Below are 22,210 nucleotides of genomic sequence, written 5' to 3'. Positions count from 1 at the left end.
ACGTAAGTGCCATTCTCTTCTAATCTTCTCGTACAATCATGGGAAGTTAATGCTGCAAAAACAAAATGTCTACGAGTCAAACTGTTCATTATTACCAGGATAAATACACATAATACTGAAATATATTAATCTAGTTTCAGGTATAGATCTCCTCTTTTATGCAAGAGGTATCATATCAAAATATCAAAATATTTTATGAATGGCGGGGAAAATATAAATTTCAAGAACTCCCTAGTGACAGAGATAGTGACAAGTACAATCAAGTGTATCTGTGGCGATGCTAAGAAATCATTTATTGGAGATATACACTGTTATTAATTAAGAAAATGATCTATTTATATTTATTACAATGTTTTATCTTATAGGTTACATGCATCAGATAAATACAACAAAAATTAGTACCATATAATGCTAGTAACAATAAAAAAAATAAATAAATAAAAAATAAAATTGATCAAATATCATTTAAAAGAATTTTAGTTCGTGATTTTTGGTTTGGTTTAGGTTAAGTGAGATTTTCTCGACTATTGTTAGTTTGTCTTTGTGATTTTTAGTTTAGGTTAGGTTTGGTTTATATTACTTTTGGTTTTCTCAGGCTACTTTTAGTTTGTTTACTCCATTTTTGGTTTAGTTTTCTCGCTATTTTTAGTTTACTTATGTGATCTTCTTGTGTATGTTAGATTTAGTTTTCTCAGCCTATTTTTAGTTTGTTTATATGATTTTTGGTTTGGTTTAGGTTAGATTAGGTTTTCTGCAACTATTTTTAGTTTAGGCCTCCTATATTTACATGATTTTTGGTTTAGGTTAGGTTTTCTCAGGCTATTTTTAGTTTTTGAATTGAATTGAATTGAATTGAATTGAATTTAACGGAGGGGGGCACTATGGCCCAGCACTGCGACCTGTTAAGATCTATTGCGCTGACCCTCTGGTGACGCATTCCCAACCACACCAGCTGACCACACTAAGGTTCTCTGTGTGCCCAGGTTTCGAACAGGCAACCCCAGTCGTCCCTAGGTCAGCACCCTCTATGAGTCGTCAGCCGGCGTTCGAGTAATGCTATGGAATGATAAAGAAATGGAGAATATTCCATAACAAAACTCTTATCGTATTATGCTTTTAAGGTGGTATTGGTGAGCAACTTCCTATCATCACAATATTAAATTATTTTCTCGAAATATGCTGAAGCTATAGAGCTGACATTTTTACAACACATAGGCACGTATCTTTTGCTTATGATGTAACAGTAGTTGCTTTGTTAATTCATTTCCTTACAAACAATTTCCATGCGAATATTTTCAAAATGTTCAATACACTATCTTCAGTAATATGTATTTACGGTTTATTAGATTTACGAAAACATTCTGTAAGGCTACTAAATAAATAGGCCCATATCTGAAAATTTCACTTTTCTATTAAAAAAAGTTGAGAAAATATTTCTTTTGAATAAAAAAATCAAACTTGTGAAAAATAAGCATTAAAATTAAAACTTTCATTCTTATAATGCACTTAAACTTTTCAGACAGATCTAAAAATTATCATGGATACAGTTTTAATAAGTTCTCCTCCCTTTATCTATTAAATCAGTGCTGGCCATCCCTGAATATAGCTCGTCTGTCTCTATCCTTTCCGCTGTAAAGCGCTCAGGCTCTCCTGAGCTCTAAAGCGCGCGCTTGCTCCTATGGGCATCAATTCACATGACTGCCTTATATCGTTACAAGAATTGTAGACATAACATTTATTTACTTATTTATCCATCCATACATCCGATCGATCCATTGACTCGTGATATTTCCACAATACTTATTGTTGACTGTAGGTAGATAAAGGAACAAGTACACCATCTACTGGGTGTTCAGTTCAAAGTGTATCATGGCTCGCTGTATGCCGTCATGTGGCTAGTCGATGATCCTAGAAAATTCAATCTTCCTACACTTCCGCAGAGGCGTATTACTTATCTGCCAGAGAAGTTGCCTAGCAAGTACGGCGTTCATTCAGAAGAGTACTTACCGATACGTACGGTAACTCCGGTAGTGGCAGGAATGTGAACTGTTTCGAAACATGTATTGAGGTGAGATATGGGGAGAGGGTTAAGACGATTACTTACGTATTTGTTGACATTAACTTCGACGGTTAACATGGACACGGAGCATTTAATTTGTATTGTGGAATGTTGCCGTACGCAACCGATGATAACAAATACCCTGCGTACGACTTGTCCGAGCAAAACACAGTTCGAAAGAGGTTATGGTAGCACACAGACGGTACAGACCGCCATCTGTTGCTACGACGTTCAAGTTATACCGTACACGTTCTCAAGTTCAGATTGAACGCCTTGATTAATAGGCAACTTCTCTGACATAAAAGCTGAAACTCGCTTCAAATCGCTGACTCATCAACAGCGACCTCATGACACACTTTGAACTGAACACTCAGTATGTTCTCAGTCACAAAATGTAATAACTTTTAAACACGCTTGGCTTGACTGGGCAACATTCTGATTTCGTGCACTCTGAGCCTGGGAGTTGGAGAGCTCAACATCTGACGTGATACGTTGTGCTTCAGACTTCCTGTGATCCGAATCGGATATTAGCAGTCTAATACGTGTTCGAGTAAGTATTAACTTTCTTTACTTACACAACAAATTAAAAGATCTTTTACCTGCTTACGATGTGCGTACCGTAGCCCTATATTTGCTTCTCAACATTGTCAATAAAGTGTATAAGTTATAAGCTAATTTTGACTGTGAGAGAAGTTAGTTTCAACTTGCGTTATTTCGCTATGTATGCAGAATCTATATGTACTCTTGATTTTAGACATTACCAGCAGCAGAATATAGTACAGTCTCTTTCGTAGGTTATGGTAATTTTCGTTTTGTTACATGTTACAATATCAGTAATAACATAGCTAGATTTTCTTTTGTCAAATAAGTTTCCATTATTCAATAGTAGAGCAAGCGCTTGAATATTTGTTTTATGAGATTCAACATTTCACCGCATTATTATATCCAATAACTGACTGGGTTTCTTCTCGCGAACGGTTGAAGTTTATTGTTGTTGATATCTGTTCTTATTTGTGTTGTCCTCCATTGCGAATACTTTGCCAAGTAGCGTGCATGTTAAACATTATCGCGACGCGTGTCCGCGAAACGAGACCTGGCTGTATCAGGATGGCTCACCTTTCAGCGTCGGATTCACGAATGAAACCGTAGCCCAAAATCGCAAAACGCTTATTACGTATAGGCTAATTCCGCAAAATATATACAGGGAAAAAAATAGCAATACAAACTACAGTGAGAAATGGAAAAAAAATTGCAAAAACCTTACCTTATGGCAACGTCGCGTCGTACTAAATAACCTTGCAAAAGAACTTAGAGCACGCCCTTTTGTTGTACTCTTGTCGTGAGATTGCACATTTTTTCTTATAAATTGAAATAGGTAAATAGGACGACTTTTTAAATTTAGATTTCCGTGATTTATTTTCACATTAATCCATTCTTGAAGTTCAAATAAAGATTCACATAGCACATGAGCTTAAACATTAATGTGATAAACGTTCGAAATGTCGATGGAAACTCCGGTACGCAACTCACTCCATCACGGGTGCACAAAGAAAAGGTTGCGCCATGCCCCGTCCGATAAGAACCTCTATGTCCTTTCAAGAGCAATCGCGATTCAAAAGATGTTACGTGTAACTTCTCTGAAATGTCTTTCCATCTGTTTGATGGCGGATGTTAAAACTGAACTCAATAGAATGAAATTATAGAACTTATATGATCATGCAGTTTTACAACCAAACGTCGTACTTCCTGCTCGTGCCATTTATCTCTCTGACCTTCCCATTATTCTTCTTCATGCTAATTCAATGATTCAGATTTTCGCCTATAGAAAACGCGTTTATCAGTTTCATCTTTCATGTTGTTTCACGTGAAAACAAAACAATGACCACTATTCATCGAGTTCTTTATATAAATTAGGTTTATGGCGGAAATGGCAACATTAAACGACCATGGCGAAACGCGACAGTCGTCCTGTAACGATACTAAAGACAATCTTCGTAATGCTTTTAGCGTCTGGATTTCTCTTCATTATTTCAGACGCATGTGTAAGTATTCCTAGTGCTGATATCTCCAACAAGATCAAGAAATAATCTACGTAGCGGTATTTTGTTTTGTTCCCATATAAGTAATCTACGTAGTGATATTTTGTTTCGTTCCCATACAAGTAATCTACGTAGTGGTATTTTGTTTTGTTCCCATATAAATCACCTACGTAGTGGTATTTTCTTTTGTTCCCATATAAGTAATCAACGTACTGATATTTTGTTTTGTTCCCATATAAATAATCTACGTAGTGGTATTTTGTTTTGTTCCTATATTAATAATCTACGTAGTGGTATTTTGTTTTATTCCCACATAAATAATATACGTAGTGGTATTATGTTTTGTTCCCATACTAATAATCTACGTAGTGGTATTTTGTTTTATTCCCATATAAATAATCTACGTAGTGGTATTTTGTTTTATTCCCATACTAATAATCTACGTAGTAGTATTTTGTTTTATTCCCATATAAATAATCTACGTAGTGGTATTTTGTTTTGTTCCCATATAAATAATCTACGTAGTGGTATTTTGTTTTATTCCCATACTAATAATCTACGTAGTGGTATTTTGTTTTATTCCCATATATTTAATCTACATAGTGGTATTTTGTTTTGTTCCCATACTAATAATCTACGTAGTGGTATTTTGTTTTATTCCCATATAAATAATCTACGTAGTGGTATTTTATTTTGTTCCCATACTAATAATCTACGTAGTGGTATTTTGTTTTGTTCCCATATAAATAATCTACGTAGTGGTATTTTGTTTTGTTCCTATATAAATAATCTACGTAGTGGTATTTTGTTTCGTTCCCATATAAATAATCTACGTAGTGGTATTTTGTTTCGTTCCTATATAAATAATCTACGTAGTGGTATTTTGTTTCGTTTGCATATAAATAATCTACGTAGTGGTATTTTGTTTCGTTCCCATATAAATAATCTACGTAGTGGTATTTTGTTTCGTTCCCATATAGATAATCTACGTAGTGGTATTTTGTTTTGTTCCTATATAAATAATCTACGTAGTGGTATTTTGTTTTGTTCCCATATAAGTAATCAACGTAGTGGTATTTGTTTTTTTTTTCCATATAAATAATCTACGTAATAGTATTTTGTTTTGACTCATATAAATAATCTACATAGTGGTATTTTGTTTTGTTTCCATATAAATAATCTACGTAGTGGTATTTTGTTTTGTTCCCATATAAATAATCTACATAGTGGTATTTTGTTTTGTTCTCTTATAAATGCTAGTTATAAATCGTGCGTCCAAAAATATATTCAACACATGTAAGGAACTTTTCCCATGTGGTGTGCAGAGCTTGTATGCACATTTCTTGTGGAATTGCTGCAATAATTACATCCGTTATTCTCCCTCGGACATCGTCAACAATACGTGGCCTGGTTGTTTATACACGGTCTTTCAGCATACTGTTGTTGTTGTTGTTGTTTAGTCAACTGTCCAAAGACAGGTCTGAACCTCACAATTGATCCAATAAGGTTCCTCTTATGAGGCAACAAGGGCAGGAGGTAATGGAGTAGGGTCATACTGGCAACCAAAAATCGACAGTTGTCTCTGTTCACGTGTTCATTGACATGAAAGCTTGCCTCGTCACTGAATGTCACTTTTCGGTAAATGTCAGTATCCAAATTCTCCATTTAAAAAATGTTACAAGCATTAACTGCGACTTCGTCTTAGATAGTCTGTACAATCTGCATATGATATGACCTCATCTCAAGATCTTCCATAGAGAGATCAGATTCATCTTGTTCATTTGCTTGGACTAAAGAAAGCCTCTTGTACAGAGCTATAGGGAACGGCCTGTACGTGGTCGACCGCTGTTCGCTTTCTTGTCAGCAACTACAAGCAAACGTTCTGATGGGGACAGGTAAAAAAGTTAATTTTTTTCTTCCATCATGATAATGTCAAAAGAAGTGCTTGTAGAAATTTTGGCCATTCGACTGCAATTACGAGTGCCGTAAAAAGTAAGTTCGCCAGGTGCCGTTAACAGAAAGAAAACACAATTGCATTGATAAAATTTATTGGAACAGACACAACAAGTGTTGAGCTACTTTTCAACATATTCCCCACCGGAATTGAGACATTCGTCATATCATGGGATCGACAGAGAGGTGCAGATGACTGTCACATACTGGTTCCGATCCCAGGCGGCTGACTTTTACGACACAAGGATACAAACATTGATCCCATGGTATGACAAATGCCTCAGTTCCGGTGGGAGATATGTTGACAAATAGCGTAACAATTGCTGTATCTGTTTCAATAAATCTTTCCATGCAATTGTGCTTTTTTCTGTAAACGGCCCCAGGGAAAATCACTTTCTGAACGGCCTCGTAATTGCTGTCGAGTGGCCAAAATTTGTAGAAGCACTTCTTTTGACATTATTAACATGGTGGAAGAAAAAAAAATAACTTTTTATATGCTCCCATCAGAATGTTTGCTTGTCAGCCGGTTTCGAAGAAATTGTCAAATGCAGTAAATGGTTAATCTAAATTATGGTTCAATGTTGAAGGCTTTTTTTTCTGCGAACCATTGTAGGGTTATGTATAATCATATAAACATAAACTGAATCATTACCCATATACATACGTAGGCCTAAGTGTTAACATTTTTAGGACACAGGATATACCTATGTAATGGTTAGTTTAGACACCAGGTATGACTTGAATAGCAATTTTCGTTCGTATAATGCAGCCGCGGCGAAAATGTGATGGTGCGCCGAGCCACTGTGTAACCTGCAACATGCATAGCACCTATGGAAGGAGGCGGACACCCGAAGGGGAAGTGAAGCAACTGTCTATCTTATTAACGGATTTTCATTTTCCTTACGTCAAGCACTAAAATATAATTTTATACAGTATAAGATTACAAACTAATGTTTAGTACGTAAAACGAAGAAAGAAATGAATAAGAAAACATAGGACACATTATCACAACCTAAAATTAACTGTCTTCAGAATGTCTCTGTGACAGAATTTCAAAATCAGGAATTATGTCACCGACTGCCAGTCGTAGTTGATCACGAAAATATTAGTCTTGTCAGTTGTGATCTAAATTTGGTTTTTACTATTTTCATTGTTGAAAATAATTTTTCACAAACGTAAGTTGTAGCAAACATGGCTTCAACAGAGGAAGCGAAAGAACAAAGCTTCGGATATTTATTTTTTGGCAAAGATTTTAAAAGTTCAACATTTGTCGAATCCTTACATCTAGCTTTCATTTAACATCACATTGTAAATCGGTGAGTTTAAATTGAAGATCTAACCGCATTATTCGTACATCTGCTGAAAAAGGATCGACATACCATAATAATAATAATAATAATAATAATAATAATAATAATAATAATAATAATAATAATAATAATAATCATAATAATAATAATAATAACAACAACAATAACACTTAACCTTTTAATGTTTCAAGAGTGACATGTAATATAATGCCGTTTTATGGTTTGCAACCATTTTTCTCGTTATAGCCTACTTGTGAACAAATCATACATGTAATATTCTCATCATATTGGCAGCAAAAAAATGCGTCCTCCCATCCTACTTGAAACTTTCGTTTTTGTAGAGGTACGTGGTTTCTAGAGAGATATTGCGACGATACGCCATTCGCAGATCAGAGACAAATACAAATGGAACGGAGTTTGATTCCAGTGAATGAGTGAGAGGGTGGGGATTGGGGGAGGTAGGAAGCAAGAGAAATGCATAGCTATCATAGAGAGCCACATTGTGCTCGCGAGTGACATTTTCGCCACGGCTGGTCTACATGGTGGTACATCTTTTGTTTCGCTATGTGTATTAGTTCAAAAGTTCTAAGAGATTCTAATGTGACGCTTTTTTTGGCGTCATTACCGAGCGGTTGGCGACGTACCGTGACGAATACAAATATGTAATTGTACACGTCAAAAAAAAAAACAACAAAATGATCGGTTAAAGCGGGATTCAAACCCACCCAGAGCATAGCCTTGACTTGTGAGACTAATTAATTACACCTGAGTTACACCAGAGGTTACCATTCATTATTCAATTTTTTTCTGGGTTTTCTCGTAATTATACACATAAATAATGTACCTACTATCATCGTATATCTTATTTTTACATAAAAATATGTATTATGTAAAAAATAAGACTGTTGAAACTTCATTAATACGCGTTATCAGGATTGTTTCAGACACTGACCGCAACAGTTCCCTCCTTTTGAATGTATATCCTGTTTTATTCAACTCATTCTAATCATTTCCGTGTAGATCTATTCACAGACTTTACCTTTATTAAAATTGTTTTATCACGACTGTCAGTTGATTTATAGCATTGTATTGTAATACATATGTTTTTCCACTACCTTTTTTTTCCATGTGTCATTTGGTTTTGCCCATCACGATATGATCAGCTAAGCTGTATTTATAGTCGTGATCATCTATTCAGAATATAATTATTTACAGAAGAATTATCTTTATTGTTGTTTACGCTGTTAGCATTGACACAGATTCCAGACGACATGTCCTTGTCCAAGCGGAATTTTATTCGAAAGATTTAATTTTGGAAATAATTTCTTCAGGTTGTGTAAATACGTTTGTTTTATATATATCTTTTGTACAGGTTTAACTGTTTGTTTACAATTTTGTCTTCTGCAGTGTTTTACCCAATTAAAATTTCCGTCCGCCACAAATTTTTCTATCTTTATGTTCATAAATATATTTCCCACTGCAAATCGCATTTAATACAATCATCCAGTTTAGTTTTTGTTCGTTTAGGTAATATCTTTCTGTATTGGGGACGAAACTTAGGCTAATCTCCCTCTACATTAATATTACCAACTAAAAAAAATAAAATACATCCATAGAAAATTGAACAGTCGCTTATACAGGGTCTGACAATATGTAGTAGTGATTAATTTTAACATGTTTTTTTTTTCAAGCGGCTACAAGGTTTAGAATACTGCGATGGCAGAAGTTTTTCTTGCTTTGGCCGATAGTGCAAAAAGAATGGGATTATCTGTTAATGGAAAAAAGACAAAATATAAGACTTCAGACAAAAGATATACTAATACACCTGAAAAAATGGAGTCCTTTACTTACCTGGGATCCATAGATGAATAATGATATCACAGAGGAAATAAAACAGCGTATAACAGCGGCGAACAGATGCTACTTTGGATCTATAAAGGTACAGATCTATAAAACTCTGATAGGGCCAATTCTCACATACGCGTCTTAAACATGGACTATTAGCAAAACAACTGAGTATGACCACCTCTATTTTGAGATAAAGATACTAAGATGGATTTATGGACCAATATGTGAGAATGGCATATGGAGGAAGAGGTACAACACACTTTAAGAATCCTGATATCAGTAAATATATCAAGATATCCAGATTGGGGTGGGGAGGACATCTAATGAGGACGAAGGAAGAAGAAATTCCAAGGAAAATAATGGCACTACAAATGGGTGGCCAGAGGGGAAGAGGAAGACTAAGATTGTGGTGGATAGATGGAGTGAATGGGGATGCTGTATCATTAAGAATGAGGAACTGGAGAATGATTGCGTTGGATCGAAACAGGTGGAGGAGAGTTCTTGAAGAGGCCCAGATTCGGAGACGAATTGTAGCGCCATGGATGATGATGATGATGATGATGATGATGATGATGATGATGATGATTATGATGTTTAGAAACATCAAAATAATACAAGATAAGCAGTTGATACAGCGTTGGGTATATGTACGTGAACGACCACAAATATTATCAGAAAATGCAGGCTCTAAATTTCTAAAATTTTATAAGGAAATGAACTCACAATTGGACTAAAAATACAAGGTACTACAACAAGACTTATTAGAACTTGAATATCTGATAAAATTATAAAAAGGTTACTAATAATTTTTTTTAACAATTCACTTTTTACTTTCAATTAAATTTTCCAATATTTGAAAATTGTCACACATTGCATAACTCCACAACCATTAGAGATATAATTCTGAAATTTTGTACACTGATTTAACATGAATTTATGGAAAAGGTAGACTGTAATAATTCCCATTCCTTTGAAAATAGAAAAATTAGGTTACAAAACATTATGTAAATTGTAATATATTTTATATAGGACATTCAGATGTATTCAGATGTAGATGCTATTCAAACAGACTTGAATAACATTTATAACTGGGCGTTAAAGCATAGGATGAAAATAAATGGTTCTAAAAGTAAATCTATAACATTTTGTAAAACCCGAGAGGAAACTAGTCTTAATTACGAATTCAGTGGTGTTGTAATTCCGCAAGAACAATGTTGTAAATACCTAGGAGTGTATTTAAACTCCAAACTTTCTTGGGGAGAGCATGTTGATAATGTTACAGGCAAAGCATGGAGGGCACTTCACTTTATTATGAGAATCTTGAGAAAGGCTAGCCCTAAATCGAGGGAAATAGCATATCTAACGTTAGTGCGACCGTTAATGGAATACGGAACTACGTGTTGGGATCCCTATAGAATATATCAGATAAATTCCTTAGAAAGAATCCAGTATAGGGCAGCTAAATTTGTTAAAGGTAAAAGAGAAGATGGAAACGATACGATAAAAGAACTTAAATGGGAAACTTTGGAAAACAGACGTAGGAAAAGTAGAATAACATCATTGTATAGAGCACATCTAGGTCAGAAAGCATGGGTAGATATAACGGCTCTGTTAGAAAAGCCAACGTACTATGGTAGGAACGATCATGATTTTAAAATCAAATGTAGGAAACAGAAAACGGATGTAGGTAAATTCTCATTTTTAAATAGAACTATAAATGATTGGAATGACCTACCTGCAGCGGTCTTTGAGGGCTGTCCTTCCTTAAGGAGATTCAAGAATAACTTAAAAAGTTGTGTATAAAGTGCAAATTAAAATTAAGGTGACATTCAACATTTAATTTTTTAAGGTGACATGTATTTATCTAGCCTGACGAGTTTACTTCCTTGGTTTGAATTGTAAATTATTTAAAAATAGCGTGTAAGAGGGCCGTAGACTAGAAATGTTTAGTTTAAATGTAGTTCTGTTTATAAGTATGCATAAGGATGCAATTATTTGACTTATTTGAACTGTTGTATCAGTGAAGCGAGGTGAGTCAGTGAAGTTATGGTTTTACAGTGCAGTGAACAGTTCCGATCAGTGATAATTTATAGCGGCAATGAAATGTGTTCTATAGTGTCAGTGAAATGTGTTACAGAGTGTCAGTGAAATGTGTGCTAAAGTGTCAGTGAAATGCGTCATAGTGCCACTACAGGGAATGAGATGAGAGTAAAGTGAAAGACTATTGAAACTTATGTAGGACCTATACATAATTATGTAGGTTGTGTTGTAAAATTAGGTATTTTATTTTATGTTTTATTATTATTGTGTTAAATTGTATTGTGTATTCTTATTGTATTGTGTATAAAATTGTATATGTGTTGTAAATTGTATTATGTATTGTAAATTTTATTGTGTATTGTTTATCATTTTATTGTGTAGTGTTAATATTGTATATACCACTGCCACCGGGTGCTTGCCCACTTGCAGTGTAAATAAATACATACATACAAATAAAAAATTAATTGTATTAAAATAAATAACTCTACATGTCTGAGAGTAGTCTACTTTTCAGAAATAAGTGTTTGTTAGTTGCAGTAAAAATATTAAATATGTCAGAGAGACCATAACAATGTTATGGTTACCAAATGATGTAACTGCAGAATTTTTTTTTTTTGTTTTTTTCATACTCTGATAAAACTGGTTTGAAAAATATTATTAGTAATCTTTTTTTAAACTTTTATCAGATATTTAAGTCCTAATAAGTCTTATTGTGGTAACTTGTAATTTTTGTCCAATTGAGTTTATTTTCTTACAAAATTTTAGAAATTTAGTGCCTGCATTTTCTAATAATATTTGTGGCCGTTCAAGTACATATACTGTATCCTTAAGTAACCAACTAAAAGAAACACACGATATGGCTTGAACAATGCAATTTATTAGCATGCCATTATTTTTTTTAAATCATATGTAGCCAATAAGTGAAGAACAGTGTGTACGACGCAAAATTAAATACAATTAGAACCTCTGGTCTACCATACTCTGGTGACAGTCTTCAGATCTCAAGATAGTTTTCCGTGCACAGGAGATCTTAGTCGTCTAGAACAGTGGTATTCAGCCGGGGGTACGCGTTTGTTTTAAATACTATAATTGTGTCATACATTTCGGAAATTATCATCTCTTTACCCTACACAACAGTCATCGTCCTCTTATGTCTCTGTTCATTTTCTCAGTCGACTTTAGAATGCTCTTACGTCACAAATCGTACTTCCAGTAAAATAGTGTCGTAACTTGAAAATTTTTATCTGTAAAGGTATGCTATTTCCTAGTAAAATACTGCTGTAAAAATATTTTAATAAACATTTACCAAAACCTTTGACAATTTACTCTGTACTCCAACCACGAGAAAGTCTCTGCGGAATGAGACGAAGCGGGGTGATGCTGTGAATGAATGTTGATGTCATAAGATGTCATAAGGTCACACACGTGGGTACTCGTATCTCTATTGACTAGCTCTCACAGCACAAACAATGACATTGCTACACACATATACCACCCTAGTTACAAAATTAGATCACTGTTAATCTCCTGGTCTTTTAATCCCTCCATACAGGAAATAACATACGCAGGAGAGCGTATGGTTTTTAAACTGACATTATAACGATAATATCTGTAGTGCTCGGGAAAAGTGACACAAGTCAGTTTCCACAAATCTTTTTTGATAATTTATTGACAACTTACGGAACATCTGTTCGCTTGGAAAAAAGTACATAGGTATTCCTCCCATTACAATAATTCATATAGAAAAAAATCAAATCGACATAAATCAGTGTAAGTTGTCAATAAATTATCAAAAAAGGTTTGTGAAAACTGACTTATGTCACTTTTCCCAAGCACTGCAGATATTATCTATCTATTTCGCTCCAATAGATGACGCAATAGTAAGCACATTCCTTTCACGGTTGATCTCCTGATTGGAGAATAGTATTTTATTAACAGAATTTCATACCTCTAACCAGTAAATCAGTGTTGGAAACACGAGCGCTGCTCATTCGGACTTCAAATTTTGTTAATACTACTGTATCTCCTTTTTTATATTGTTTGTATTATTTTATTGCTATTTCTCTTGTTTGTTTGTAATTATATTCTTTATTCTGTATATTTAAATTTAAATAAATAAAAAATTTACGAAAGTAATGTGTGATTCTCGACTTACGACAGTATTTTGCTGGGAGTGCGAAATGTTTGAGTTGAAGCTGCTTGTTTTACAGACATACAGTACGATCTTCGGAACACAGCATTACCCTCCCTCACGTGCTCCATAGCTCTGCTCCGAGGGGAAACGCGTTCCGACGTCATATGTTGTTCAATTGGAAATGACTGGGATAAACAGAGGACACCAGAGAATGTCGTACGTTGGTTGATTGGCCAAAATTCATTATACTGACCAATTCTCGAGTTGCATTCCACGAGAAAAGTTAAAAAAATTGAATGAATAGGCACCATACGTTTCGAACGAGATCAGCAATTTGTGTTTTATTTACACTGTAATGGCAAAAACTAAAAATATTCACTTTCGTTTTGTTTCAGGGTGGCTATGCACCTAAAATCAACAAACTTGAAGAATGTCAAAAAGGCAAAAATGTATTCCAAATAGAAAAAGTAAAGGCCGTGCTTTCTAAAGACTGTGTTGCTTCAGGAGAAGGATGCATCGACATTCCAAAGGATGTTAAAAGTTGCGACGTAGGTTGTCTCGGAATTCTTGTTCAGTCAACTGTCCGAAGACAGGTTTGAACCTCATGAGTGACGCCAATAAGGTATCACTCATGAGGCAAGTAAGCTAGGAGGTAATGGGGTAGAGTGGCTAGTTCCTTTACCTCTTCAATGCATACATCGCTGACTAGTAGTAATATAGTCGAATTTCGATATCTTGAAGTGCTTTGGGAAGTGCATAATGCTTAGAGTTATCCATAAGTCACAATTATCATTACTGCACAAATACAGCAGCCTAGTGTTATCAACTGCTGATATTCCTAATACTATTATTTCTACTACTGTACAGTTAACTACGAACTGAATTGAATTATTATTATTATTATTATTATTATTATTATTATTATTATTATTATTATTATTATTATTAACGGTTCGGATAAAGTAGCTGTATCAGGATAGGCATCCTTGGTCCGTGCCTTTGTTTACAAACATTAACTGCTGGGAAGAGCCCTCCTCACTCTCTAGCTTAAAACATCAGTGAATGGACAGTACAGCCCTACTTAATGTTTATAAACAAAACGCATGGTCCAAGGATGCCTATCTTGATACAGCTACTCTATCCGAACCGTAATTATTATACAGGGTGTATCACGAGGTTTTCCCCCGGTTTATTGAGGTGATTCCTGGTGTTATTTGGAACAAAAAATGTAAATACAGTAATGGAGTGACATTCATAATTAAGGAGTTACGGCAATTTGAAAAAAGCAGAAAAAACTTTTTATTTCAGGATGTCATTGACAAAAATGGAAATCATAGTTGGAATACAAACAAGTGTTTTATTTTGTACCAGTCTCTTGCATGTAGAGTAGATTTAAAGCAAATGTTCAAAATTTCCTCCCTGCATCTGAAGGCAAAGATTCGCACGGGTGTGAACCGCGTGTGTAGCAATATACACAGGAGATAACAACAGTAAACAACGACTGCAGTATCAACAACGTGCTTGTTGTTATGGGAAAGTACCACTCGCTTCGCTTATCTACTGCTTACTGTTTGATCGTTACAGTCCTTCCCCCACACATCTTTAGTCCCGCGCAACCATGCCTAGCTCTACATAGCTATACCATGACGTGGTTCGAAAATCTGTTGTATATAACTCTTTAATTATGAATGTCACCCCATTACTGTATTTACATTTTTTGTTCCAAATAACACCAGGAATCACCTCCATAAACCGGGGGAAAACCTCGTGATACATCCTGTATGTGTGTATATATATATATGAGATATATTTACGTCACAGAACTCTTTTGCATGTAATGGTGTACCTCACATTTCTCGTGCCACCATTAACACATTCTCTGCAGTACACGTCTCCACAAATAACTCTAATTTACACTATGTACCTTTTTATTATTCGGTCTAACCTCCCTTCAATATTTATCCTACAGTACATTTCCCCTTTGCTATTCTCTATTTGTTCAGTAATCCTAATATATCTAATATTATATAATTATTACTTTCAACCCCTCTTTTTTTCTAACTAATATTCACTAACGTCTCAATTTCACTCTTTCTTATACATTACCATAATTTTATGATTTATTTTATTTATTTTCATTGACTTTTTCTCCTATCTTTCTCTTATATCCATTTACTTTTTAAATGTTCAAATGTTAGCACTACTTTCTTGCTGTCACTTATCCGATTCAACTGTAATAATAATATTAATAATAACTTACTTACTTACAAATGGCTTTTAAGGAACCCGAAGGTTCATTGCCGTCCTCACATAAGCCCGCCATCGGTCCCTATCCTGTGCAAGATTAAGCCAGTCTCTATCATCATACCCCACCTCCCTCAAATCCATTTTAATATTATCCTCCCATCTACGTCTCGGCCTCCCTAAAGGTCTTTTTCCCTCCGGTCTCCCAACTAACACTCTATATGCATTTCTGGATTCGCTCATACGTGCTACATGCCCTGCCCATCTCAAACGTCTGGATTTCAAGTTCCTAATTATGTCAGGTGAAGAATACAATGCGTGCAGTTCTGCGTTGTGTAACTTTCTCCATTCTCCTGTAACTTCATCCCGCTTAGCCCCAAATATTTTCCTAAGCACCTTATTCTCAAACACCCTTAACCTATGTTCCTCTCTCAGAGTGAGAGTCCAAGTTTCACAGCCATATAGAACAACCGGTAATATAACTGTTTTATAAATTCTAACTTTCAGATTTTTGGACAGCAGACTGGATGATAAGAGCTTCTCAACCGAATAATAACACGCATTTCCCATATTTATTCTGCGTTTAATTTCCTCCCGAGTGTCATTTATATTTGTTACTGTTGCTCCAAGATATTTGAATTTTTCCACCTCTTCGAAGGATAAATCTCCAATATTTATATTTCCATTTCGTACAATACTCCCGTCACGAGACATAATCATATACTTTGTCTTTTCGGGATTTACTTCCAAACCGATCGCTTTACTTGCTTCAAGTAAAATTTCCGTGTTTTCCCTAACTGTTTGTGTATTTTCTCCTAACATATTCACGTCATCTGCATAGACAAGAAGCTGATGTAGCCCGTTCAATTCCAAACCCTGCCTGTTATCCTGAACTTTCCTAATGGCATATTCTAAAGCGAAGTTAAAAAGTAAAGGTGATAGTGCATCTCCCTGCTTTAGCCCGCAGTGAATTGGAAAAGCATCAGATAGAAACTGACCTATACGGACTCTGCTGTATGTTTCACTGAGACACATTTTAATTAATCGAACTAGTTTCTTGGGAATACCAAATTCAATAAGAATATCATATAATACTTCCCTCTTAACCGAGTCATAAGCCTTTTTTAAATCTATGAATAACTGATGTACTGTACCCTTATACTCCCATTTTTTCTCCATTATCTGCCGAATACAAAAAATCTGATCAATAGTCGATCTGTTACGCCGAAAACCGCACTGATGATCCCCAATAATTTCATCTACGTACGGAGTTAATCTCCTCAAAAGAATATTGGACAAAATTTTGTACGACGTCAACAAAAGTGATATTCCTCGAAAGTTACCACAGTTGGTTTTGTCCCCCTTTTTAAAAATAGGTACAATTATGGACTCCTTCCATTGTTCTGGTACAATTTCCTTTTCCCAAATAGCAAGTACAAGTTTATAAATTTCGCTATATAATGCACTTCCACCCTCTTGTATTAATTCTGCTGGAATTTGATCGATACCTGGAGACTTGTACTTTTTCAGATTTTCTATCGCAATTTCGACTTCTGAAAGCGTGGGTTCGGGTATAAATGGCTCAGCAGTTTGTATTTCAATTTCGTCCCGATCATTTCTATTTGGCCTATGTACATTTAGTAGTTGCGCAAAATAGTTTTTCCATCTGTTTAGGATTGATGGAGAGTCTGCAAGCAAGTCACCATTCTCATCCTTGATCACGTTTACCCTTGGCTGATATCCGTTCTTAAATTCCTTTATACCCTTATATAAATCTCGAATGTTTTTATTCTTACTATTTGTTTCTACCTCATTCAGTTTTTCCTTCAAGTAACCTCTCTTTTTATTCCTAAGTGTACGACTTGCTTCCCGTCTTTCATTGAAATAATTATCTCTCTTCTCCTCAACTGGATCCTGTAAGAATTTCAATTTTGCCTGTTTCCTTCTTTCTACTACCATGCAACAATCTTCATCAAACCACGGTTTCTTTTTCTTAGTTTCATAATAACCTATGCTCTGCTCAGCTGCAATTTTGATACTATCTCTGATATTTTCCCACACGCTATTAACATCTAATTCCTTCTCAACTTCGTCGGAACTTTCTAAAGTGGCAAACCTATTCGAAATTTCGACCTGATAATTTTGCTTAGCTTCCTCGTCCTTTAATTTCAAAATATTGAATTTACTAATATTAACTTGTTGCTCTACTCGCTTGGCTACTGATAATCTTTCTCTTAATTCTCCAATCACCAAATAATGGTCAGAATTACAGTCTGCACCCCTGAAAGTTCGAATATCTACTACACTAGTATGTCTCCGTTTATCTATCAAGATGTGATCTATTTGGTTGTGTGTCAATCCATCTGGAGAAGTCCAAGTATATTTATGTATATCCTTATGGGGGAATGTTGTACTTTTGACAATTAAATTTTTCGATGTGGCAAAGTTGACTAATCTAACTCCATTGTCACTACTAATTGCGTGTAGGCTCTCTTTTCCAATAGTTGGTCTAAAAATATCCTCCCGTCCTACTTTAGCGTTGAAATCCCCCAATAAAATTTTCATATGATATCTAGGGAACTGATCAAAAGTATGTTCCAATTCCTCATAGAAGCTATCCTTTATATAGTCGTCTTTCTCTTCTGTAGGGGCGTGAGCATTTATAACTATGATGTCGCACCATCTACCCTTAAGTACTAAATATGATAACCTGTCAGTGATAAATTCGACCTTTTTTACTGCTGATTTTATTCTTTTATGTACAAAGAATCCTGTTCCTAATTGGTGATTATTGTTTCCTTCCCCATAATACAACAAGTAATCTCCTATTTGTGATATGCCATTCCCATCTAACCTAACCTCTTGTACTCCTACGAAGTCTATTCTATATCTAGCTAGTTCTTTTGCTACTAATGTTACCCCTCCTGTTCTATAAAGACTAGTTACGTTCCAAGTGCCAAATCTCAAAACCTTATTCCTTTGCTGTGGTCGTGCCAGAGAATCAGTCCTATTCCGAGGCTTGCTGTAGGAATTCGTAACAAGCTGTTTTTTACGGTGATGGGTTGTTAGCCCTTCGCCCAACCCCCAAGCTGGAGGACCACCCCTTATCGGCTGTCCACGACTGCTTATTCAATATATTCGCAGCTACCCTCCATATCTGGAGGCCGTCTCCTCTATCCGCAACCTGAGGACGCGCCATGCCGTGGTGATAGGGACCCACCATACATGGAATATTAATAATAATAATAATAATAATAATAATACATTATGTACTTCCAGCTGATTTACAGTGTCCAAAAGAAAGGATTGCCTGTTCCTTTCAAAGGAAAACATGACCTGTGTAAAGAAATATCCAAAAGAGCTCAAGAACCCGAAATACAAAAGAGGTTGAAGAAGGCAAAAATCGATCCTACATGCCCGTTAAATAAGGTAGGCGGAAGCTTTACCCACATACAACGTATAAGTATACAAAATGTAAGTTTTATTAACTGTTTTCACCGATATCTCTTTTCAGACCAAGCTCTGTGTCCCATTGGGTGAGAACATGGACGTGAGCAAGTACAAGCAACAATTTGCTATGTTTGAAGGAAGATATAATGGATCGTTCACGTTAGATTGTGACTGCGGGAAGAGTTGCTTCAAATTTGACGTCGAATTCGGAAAGAAATAGATTGGGACTGATTTGGTAGAATTAAAGAAGAGTCGTGAAATATATTGTATAATTTTAAAGTAATAGCATTTTGTATACCTAAACACAACTAACATTAGTCTTACATTGACTCTCACAGGATTGTAACGTGCAAAAAAGTACGATATCCTTCACGTACAGTATATCACACTGATTTACATAATACAAATATAGCTATTAAAGGTATCATAGAAGAATGTTAAAATTTAAAGTAGCAAAAATTATCTTTGTGAAATGTTTACTGGATACTGATTTAGTATTTAAATATTTCCCATATTGAAAAAATAAACGTCTTAATTGGATAACATTTTATATTTTTATAAAAATATGTTTTCAGCTATTTACAAAATGTTATTCATGTTCCGCATTTAAAAATTAATATTAAATGACTAACGTAGATATGGATATAAAATACAACTATTCTAATACTAACTTCAATGTCAATAAATAGGTACTGAATTGCGCGTCTGGGATTAATTTTGCGTATAATTCTTTCAAGAGGGCACTATCTGAAATTGCATTTGTTTCATATTTTAAAAGCTAGAGACTTAATTTTTATATACATACTTATTTTAGCATATATGTAGGTGATATACACTTGCCACACAATGTAATCTTCACAAGATATTATTTTTTGAGTTATTCACTTAAAAATCCGTTCTTAAAAGTTCTTATATTGTATAATATCAGTCAATAGGCTATGAAATTTATTATGTAATGCCTTTCAACTGTGTAGAATATCGATAGATACATTGAATTATTAAATTAATGTCCTATTGCTGATATATTTGTTTATAAAATTATAGTCCCATCCATGACCCAACAGTCCAAAAAGGGCAAGGCCGATCAGCCGACTACTGGCCTCACGTCCACATGGTTCAGCAGAGATAAACGACCATCCAACCAGTACGGATGTAACGTGTGATCAACACGATGATCCCCACAGCCGGTATAGCTGGTTTTCGAAACCAGACTTAGCTACTTATCGTAGCTACTCAAATTCATCACAATGCTGAGAGGGCACCGGTCCCATACACTGGAGAAAGTTTCAGGAGAAGTTTCCTTCCCCGCGAGAGCTCGAACCCTTCATTCCGTAACGCCAGTCCAGGTGTGATGCCTTGTACCACGATACTACGACGCAGTAATATCGGTAGTTCAATATTTCAAGTACCAGTAACATAAGTTATTCGTATTTTTTTTAATTAAGTTTTAGTGATACGATAAACCAATATGGTATTATGTTAAGCAACTTGACTTGAAGGAAAAAACATCACTCAAACTTTAACCATTTGGGAGTTAAGTGTATTGATTGTTATAGTGCTCAAAAAAGTTTTGCATATTGTGATTGACTGTAGTTTCTGTAATAAATACTGTCATTGCATTATAAGTTACAAAGGATGTCCAACAATACGAAAAAATCTTTAATCAAATATCACCCCCCCCCATTGCTGTTATTGTATCATGCGCATGCGCAAACCCACGACATAGAGGAGAAAGTTGTGAGAACGTTACAGACTCGCTGTCCTAAGAGATAAGAGTACTGAATAATAGGGTAAATTAGGGTCTGTTGGACAGTCGGGCATGTTGGACACTTTGTACTTTAACGTGTTACCTCTCCACTTGTGGGCACCACATTCTGCTAGAAGTCAATGACGGAAGTAGCCACGAGTGGGGCTACTTCCGTCATTGACTTCTAGCAGAATGTGGTGCCCACAAGTGGAGAGGTAACACGTTAAAGTACAAAGTGTCCAACATGCCCGACTGTCCAACAGACCCTAATTTACCCTACTCTTCGATCACAAGTGATAGAAATATCAGTCACAGAGTATTGAATATTCAATACACTATTACGGAGCAAATTTCGAGAGCGATATTTTATCACAGATATTTCGCGTCATCAGTCACAGGTTTATAAATGACAACCAAATACCTATGGCAAAATATCGGTTTGTGAAATATCGGCCATCTCTAATAGAGGTGAGCTTAAACGATATTTTCAAGTATCTGTGACAATTAAATATCTATGACTTTTATCGGTGATTTTGTCACACCGATATTTTATAATATTGATAAGTAAGAAAAAATATGCTTGATTTACACCGATAAAAAGGAACAGGAAATATTAAAAAGCAGTGAAATGTGAATACGTTTTCTCTATACTTATATACTTGCTACATGCCACACATCAGTGATTTATATGGGAAAATCCAACAAATAAATGATGAACACGTAGGTACCATTAACAAATAAATACTTACTGAACAGTACCGTTTCAAAAGTTAACCTCATGTACCAAGAGTTTATATTCATAGGCGGAGTTATGGGGGGGGGGGCACTCTCCCCCAAACCTGGCCGAACTCTTTTTTTATATTAACGTTAGAAAATATTGAATACAAAAGATTTTTCTTGCTTTTGTTTATGATTAAGTTTCTGTGCTTAAATTGACGAATTAATATCTTCAGACCATGTGTTTGGACTATACAGTATATTTATTTTAAATTTATGAATGTATAAGAATTTCTACACCTCATTTGAGGAATGTAAGCACTGTAATGTTTCTTGTAAAAACCTGCACTGATGTGTTCAAGCAGCCACTTGAAGAAATATGAATAACATACTGCAGTACAAAAAAGTGATTCCGGTATAATGTGTAAACTTAAAGACGACATTAAATCAAATAATTAGAATTTACATTTCATATGATATCTTGCTTCTTTAAATAAACAGTTAAGGAAATGTGAAATTGGTCCACCGCTGTGGAGTAATGGTTAGCACGTCTGGCCATGAAACGAGCTGGCCAAGATTTAAATCCTGGTTGGGACAAGTTATTTGGTTGGGGTTTTTCCTCAACCAATTGAAGCATAATTGCCGGATAATTTTCGGTGTTGGACCACG

General features: G+C 35.1%; 1 protein-coding gene across 1 annotated transcript; it reads left to right on the top strand.

Moving 5' to 3' along the window:
• Positions 1–3,937: 3,937 nt before the first annotated feature.
• Positions 3,938–19,627, top strand: LOC138712226 (uncharacterized). The gene is made up of 4 exons (XM_069843777.1): positions 3,938–4,101; positions 13,779–13,931; positions 18,907–19,056; positions 19,142–19,627. Exons 1-4 carry the CDS (start codon positions 4,006–4,008, stop codon positions 19,295–19,297), a joined length of 555 nt encoding a protein of 184 aa, XP_069699878.1. The 5' UTR covers positions 3,938–4,005; the 3' UTR covers positions 19,298–19,627.
• The last annotated feature ends 2,583 nt before the right edge of the window (positions 19,628–22,210 follow it).

Source organism: Periplaneta americana, chromosome 13, assembly GCF_040183065.1.
Source record: "Periplaneta americana isolate PAMFEO1 chromosome 13, P.americana_PAMFEO1_priV1, whole genome shotgun sequence".
NCBI classification, from domain to species: domain Eukaryota; kingdom Metazoa; phylum Arthropoda; class Insecta; order Blattodea; family Blattidae; genus Periplaneta; species Periplaneta americana.
Note: the sequence above shows the minus strand (reverse complement) of the source record. Positions and strands in the feature narration are given on the sequence as shown.

Coding starts and splice junctions, on each gene's coding strand:
- LOC138712226 (XM_069843777.1), top strand. CDS start 4,006: ATGGCGAAACGCGACAGTCGTCCTGTAACGATACTAAAGACAATCTTC. Junction 4,102..13,778: donor TCATTATTTCAGACGCATGT/GTAAGTATTCCT, acceptor GTTTTGTTTCAG/GGTGGCTATGCACCTAAAAT. Junction 19,057..19,141: donor CTACATGCCCGTTAAATAAG/GTAGGCGGAAGC, acceptor ATCTCTTTTCAG/ACCAAGCTCTGTGTCCCATT.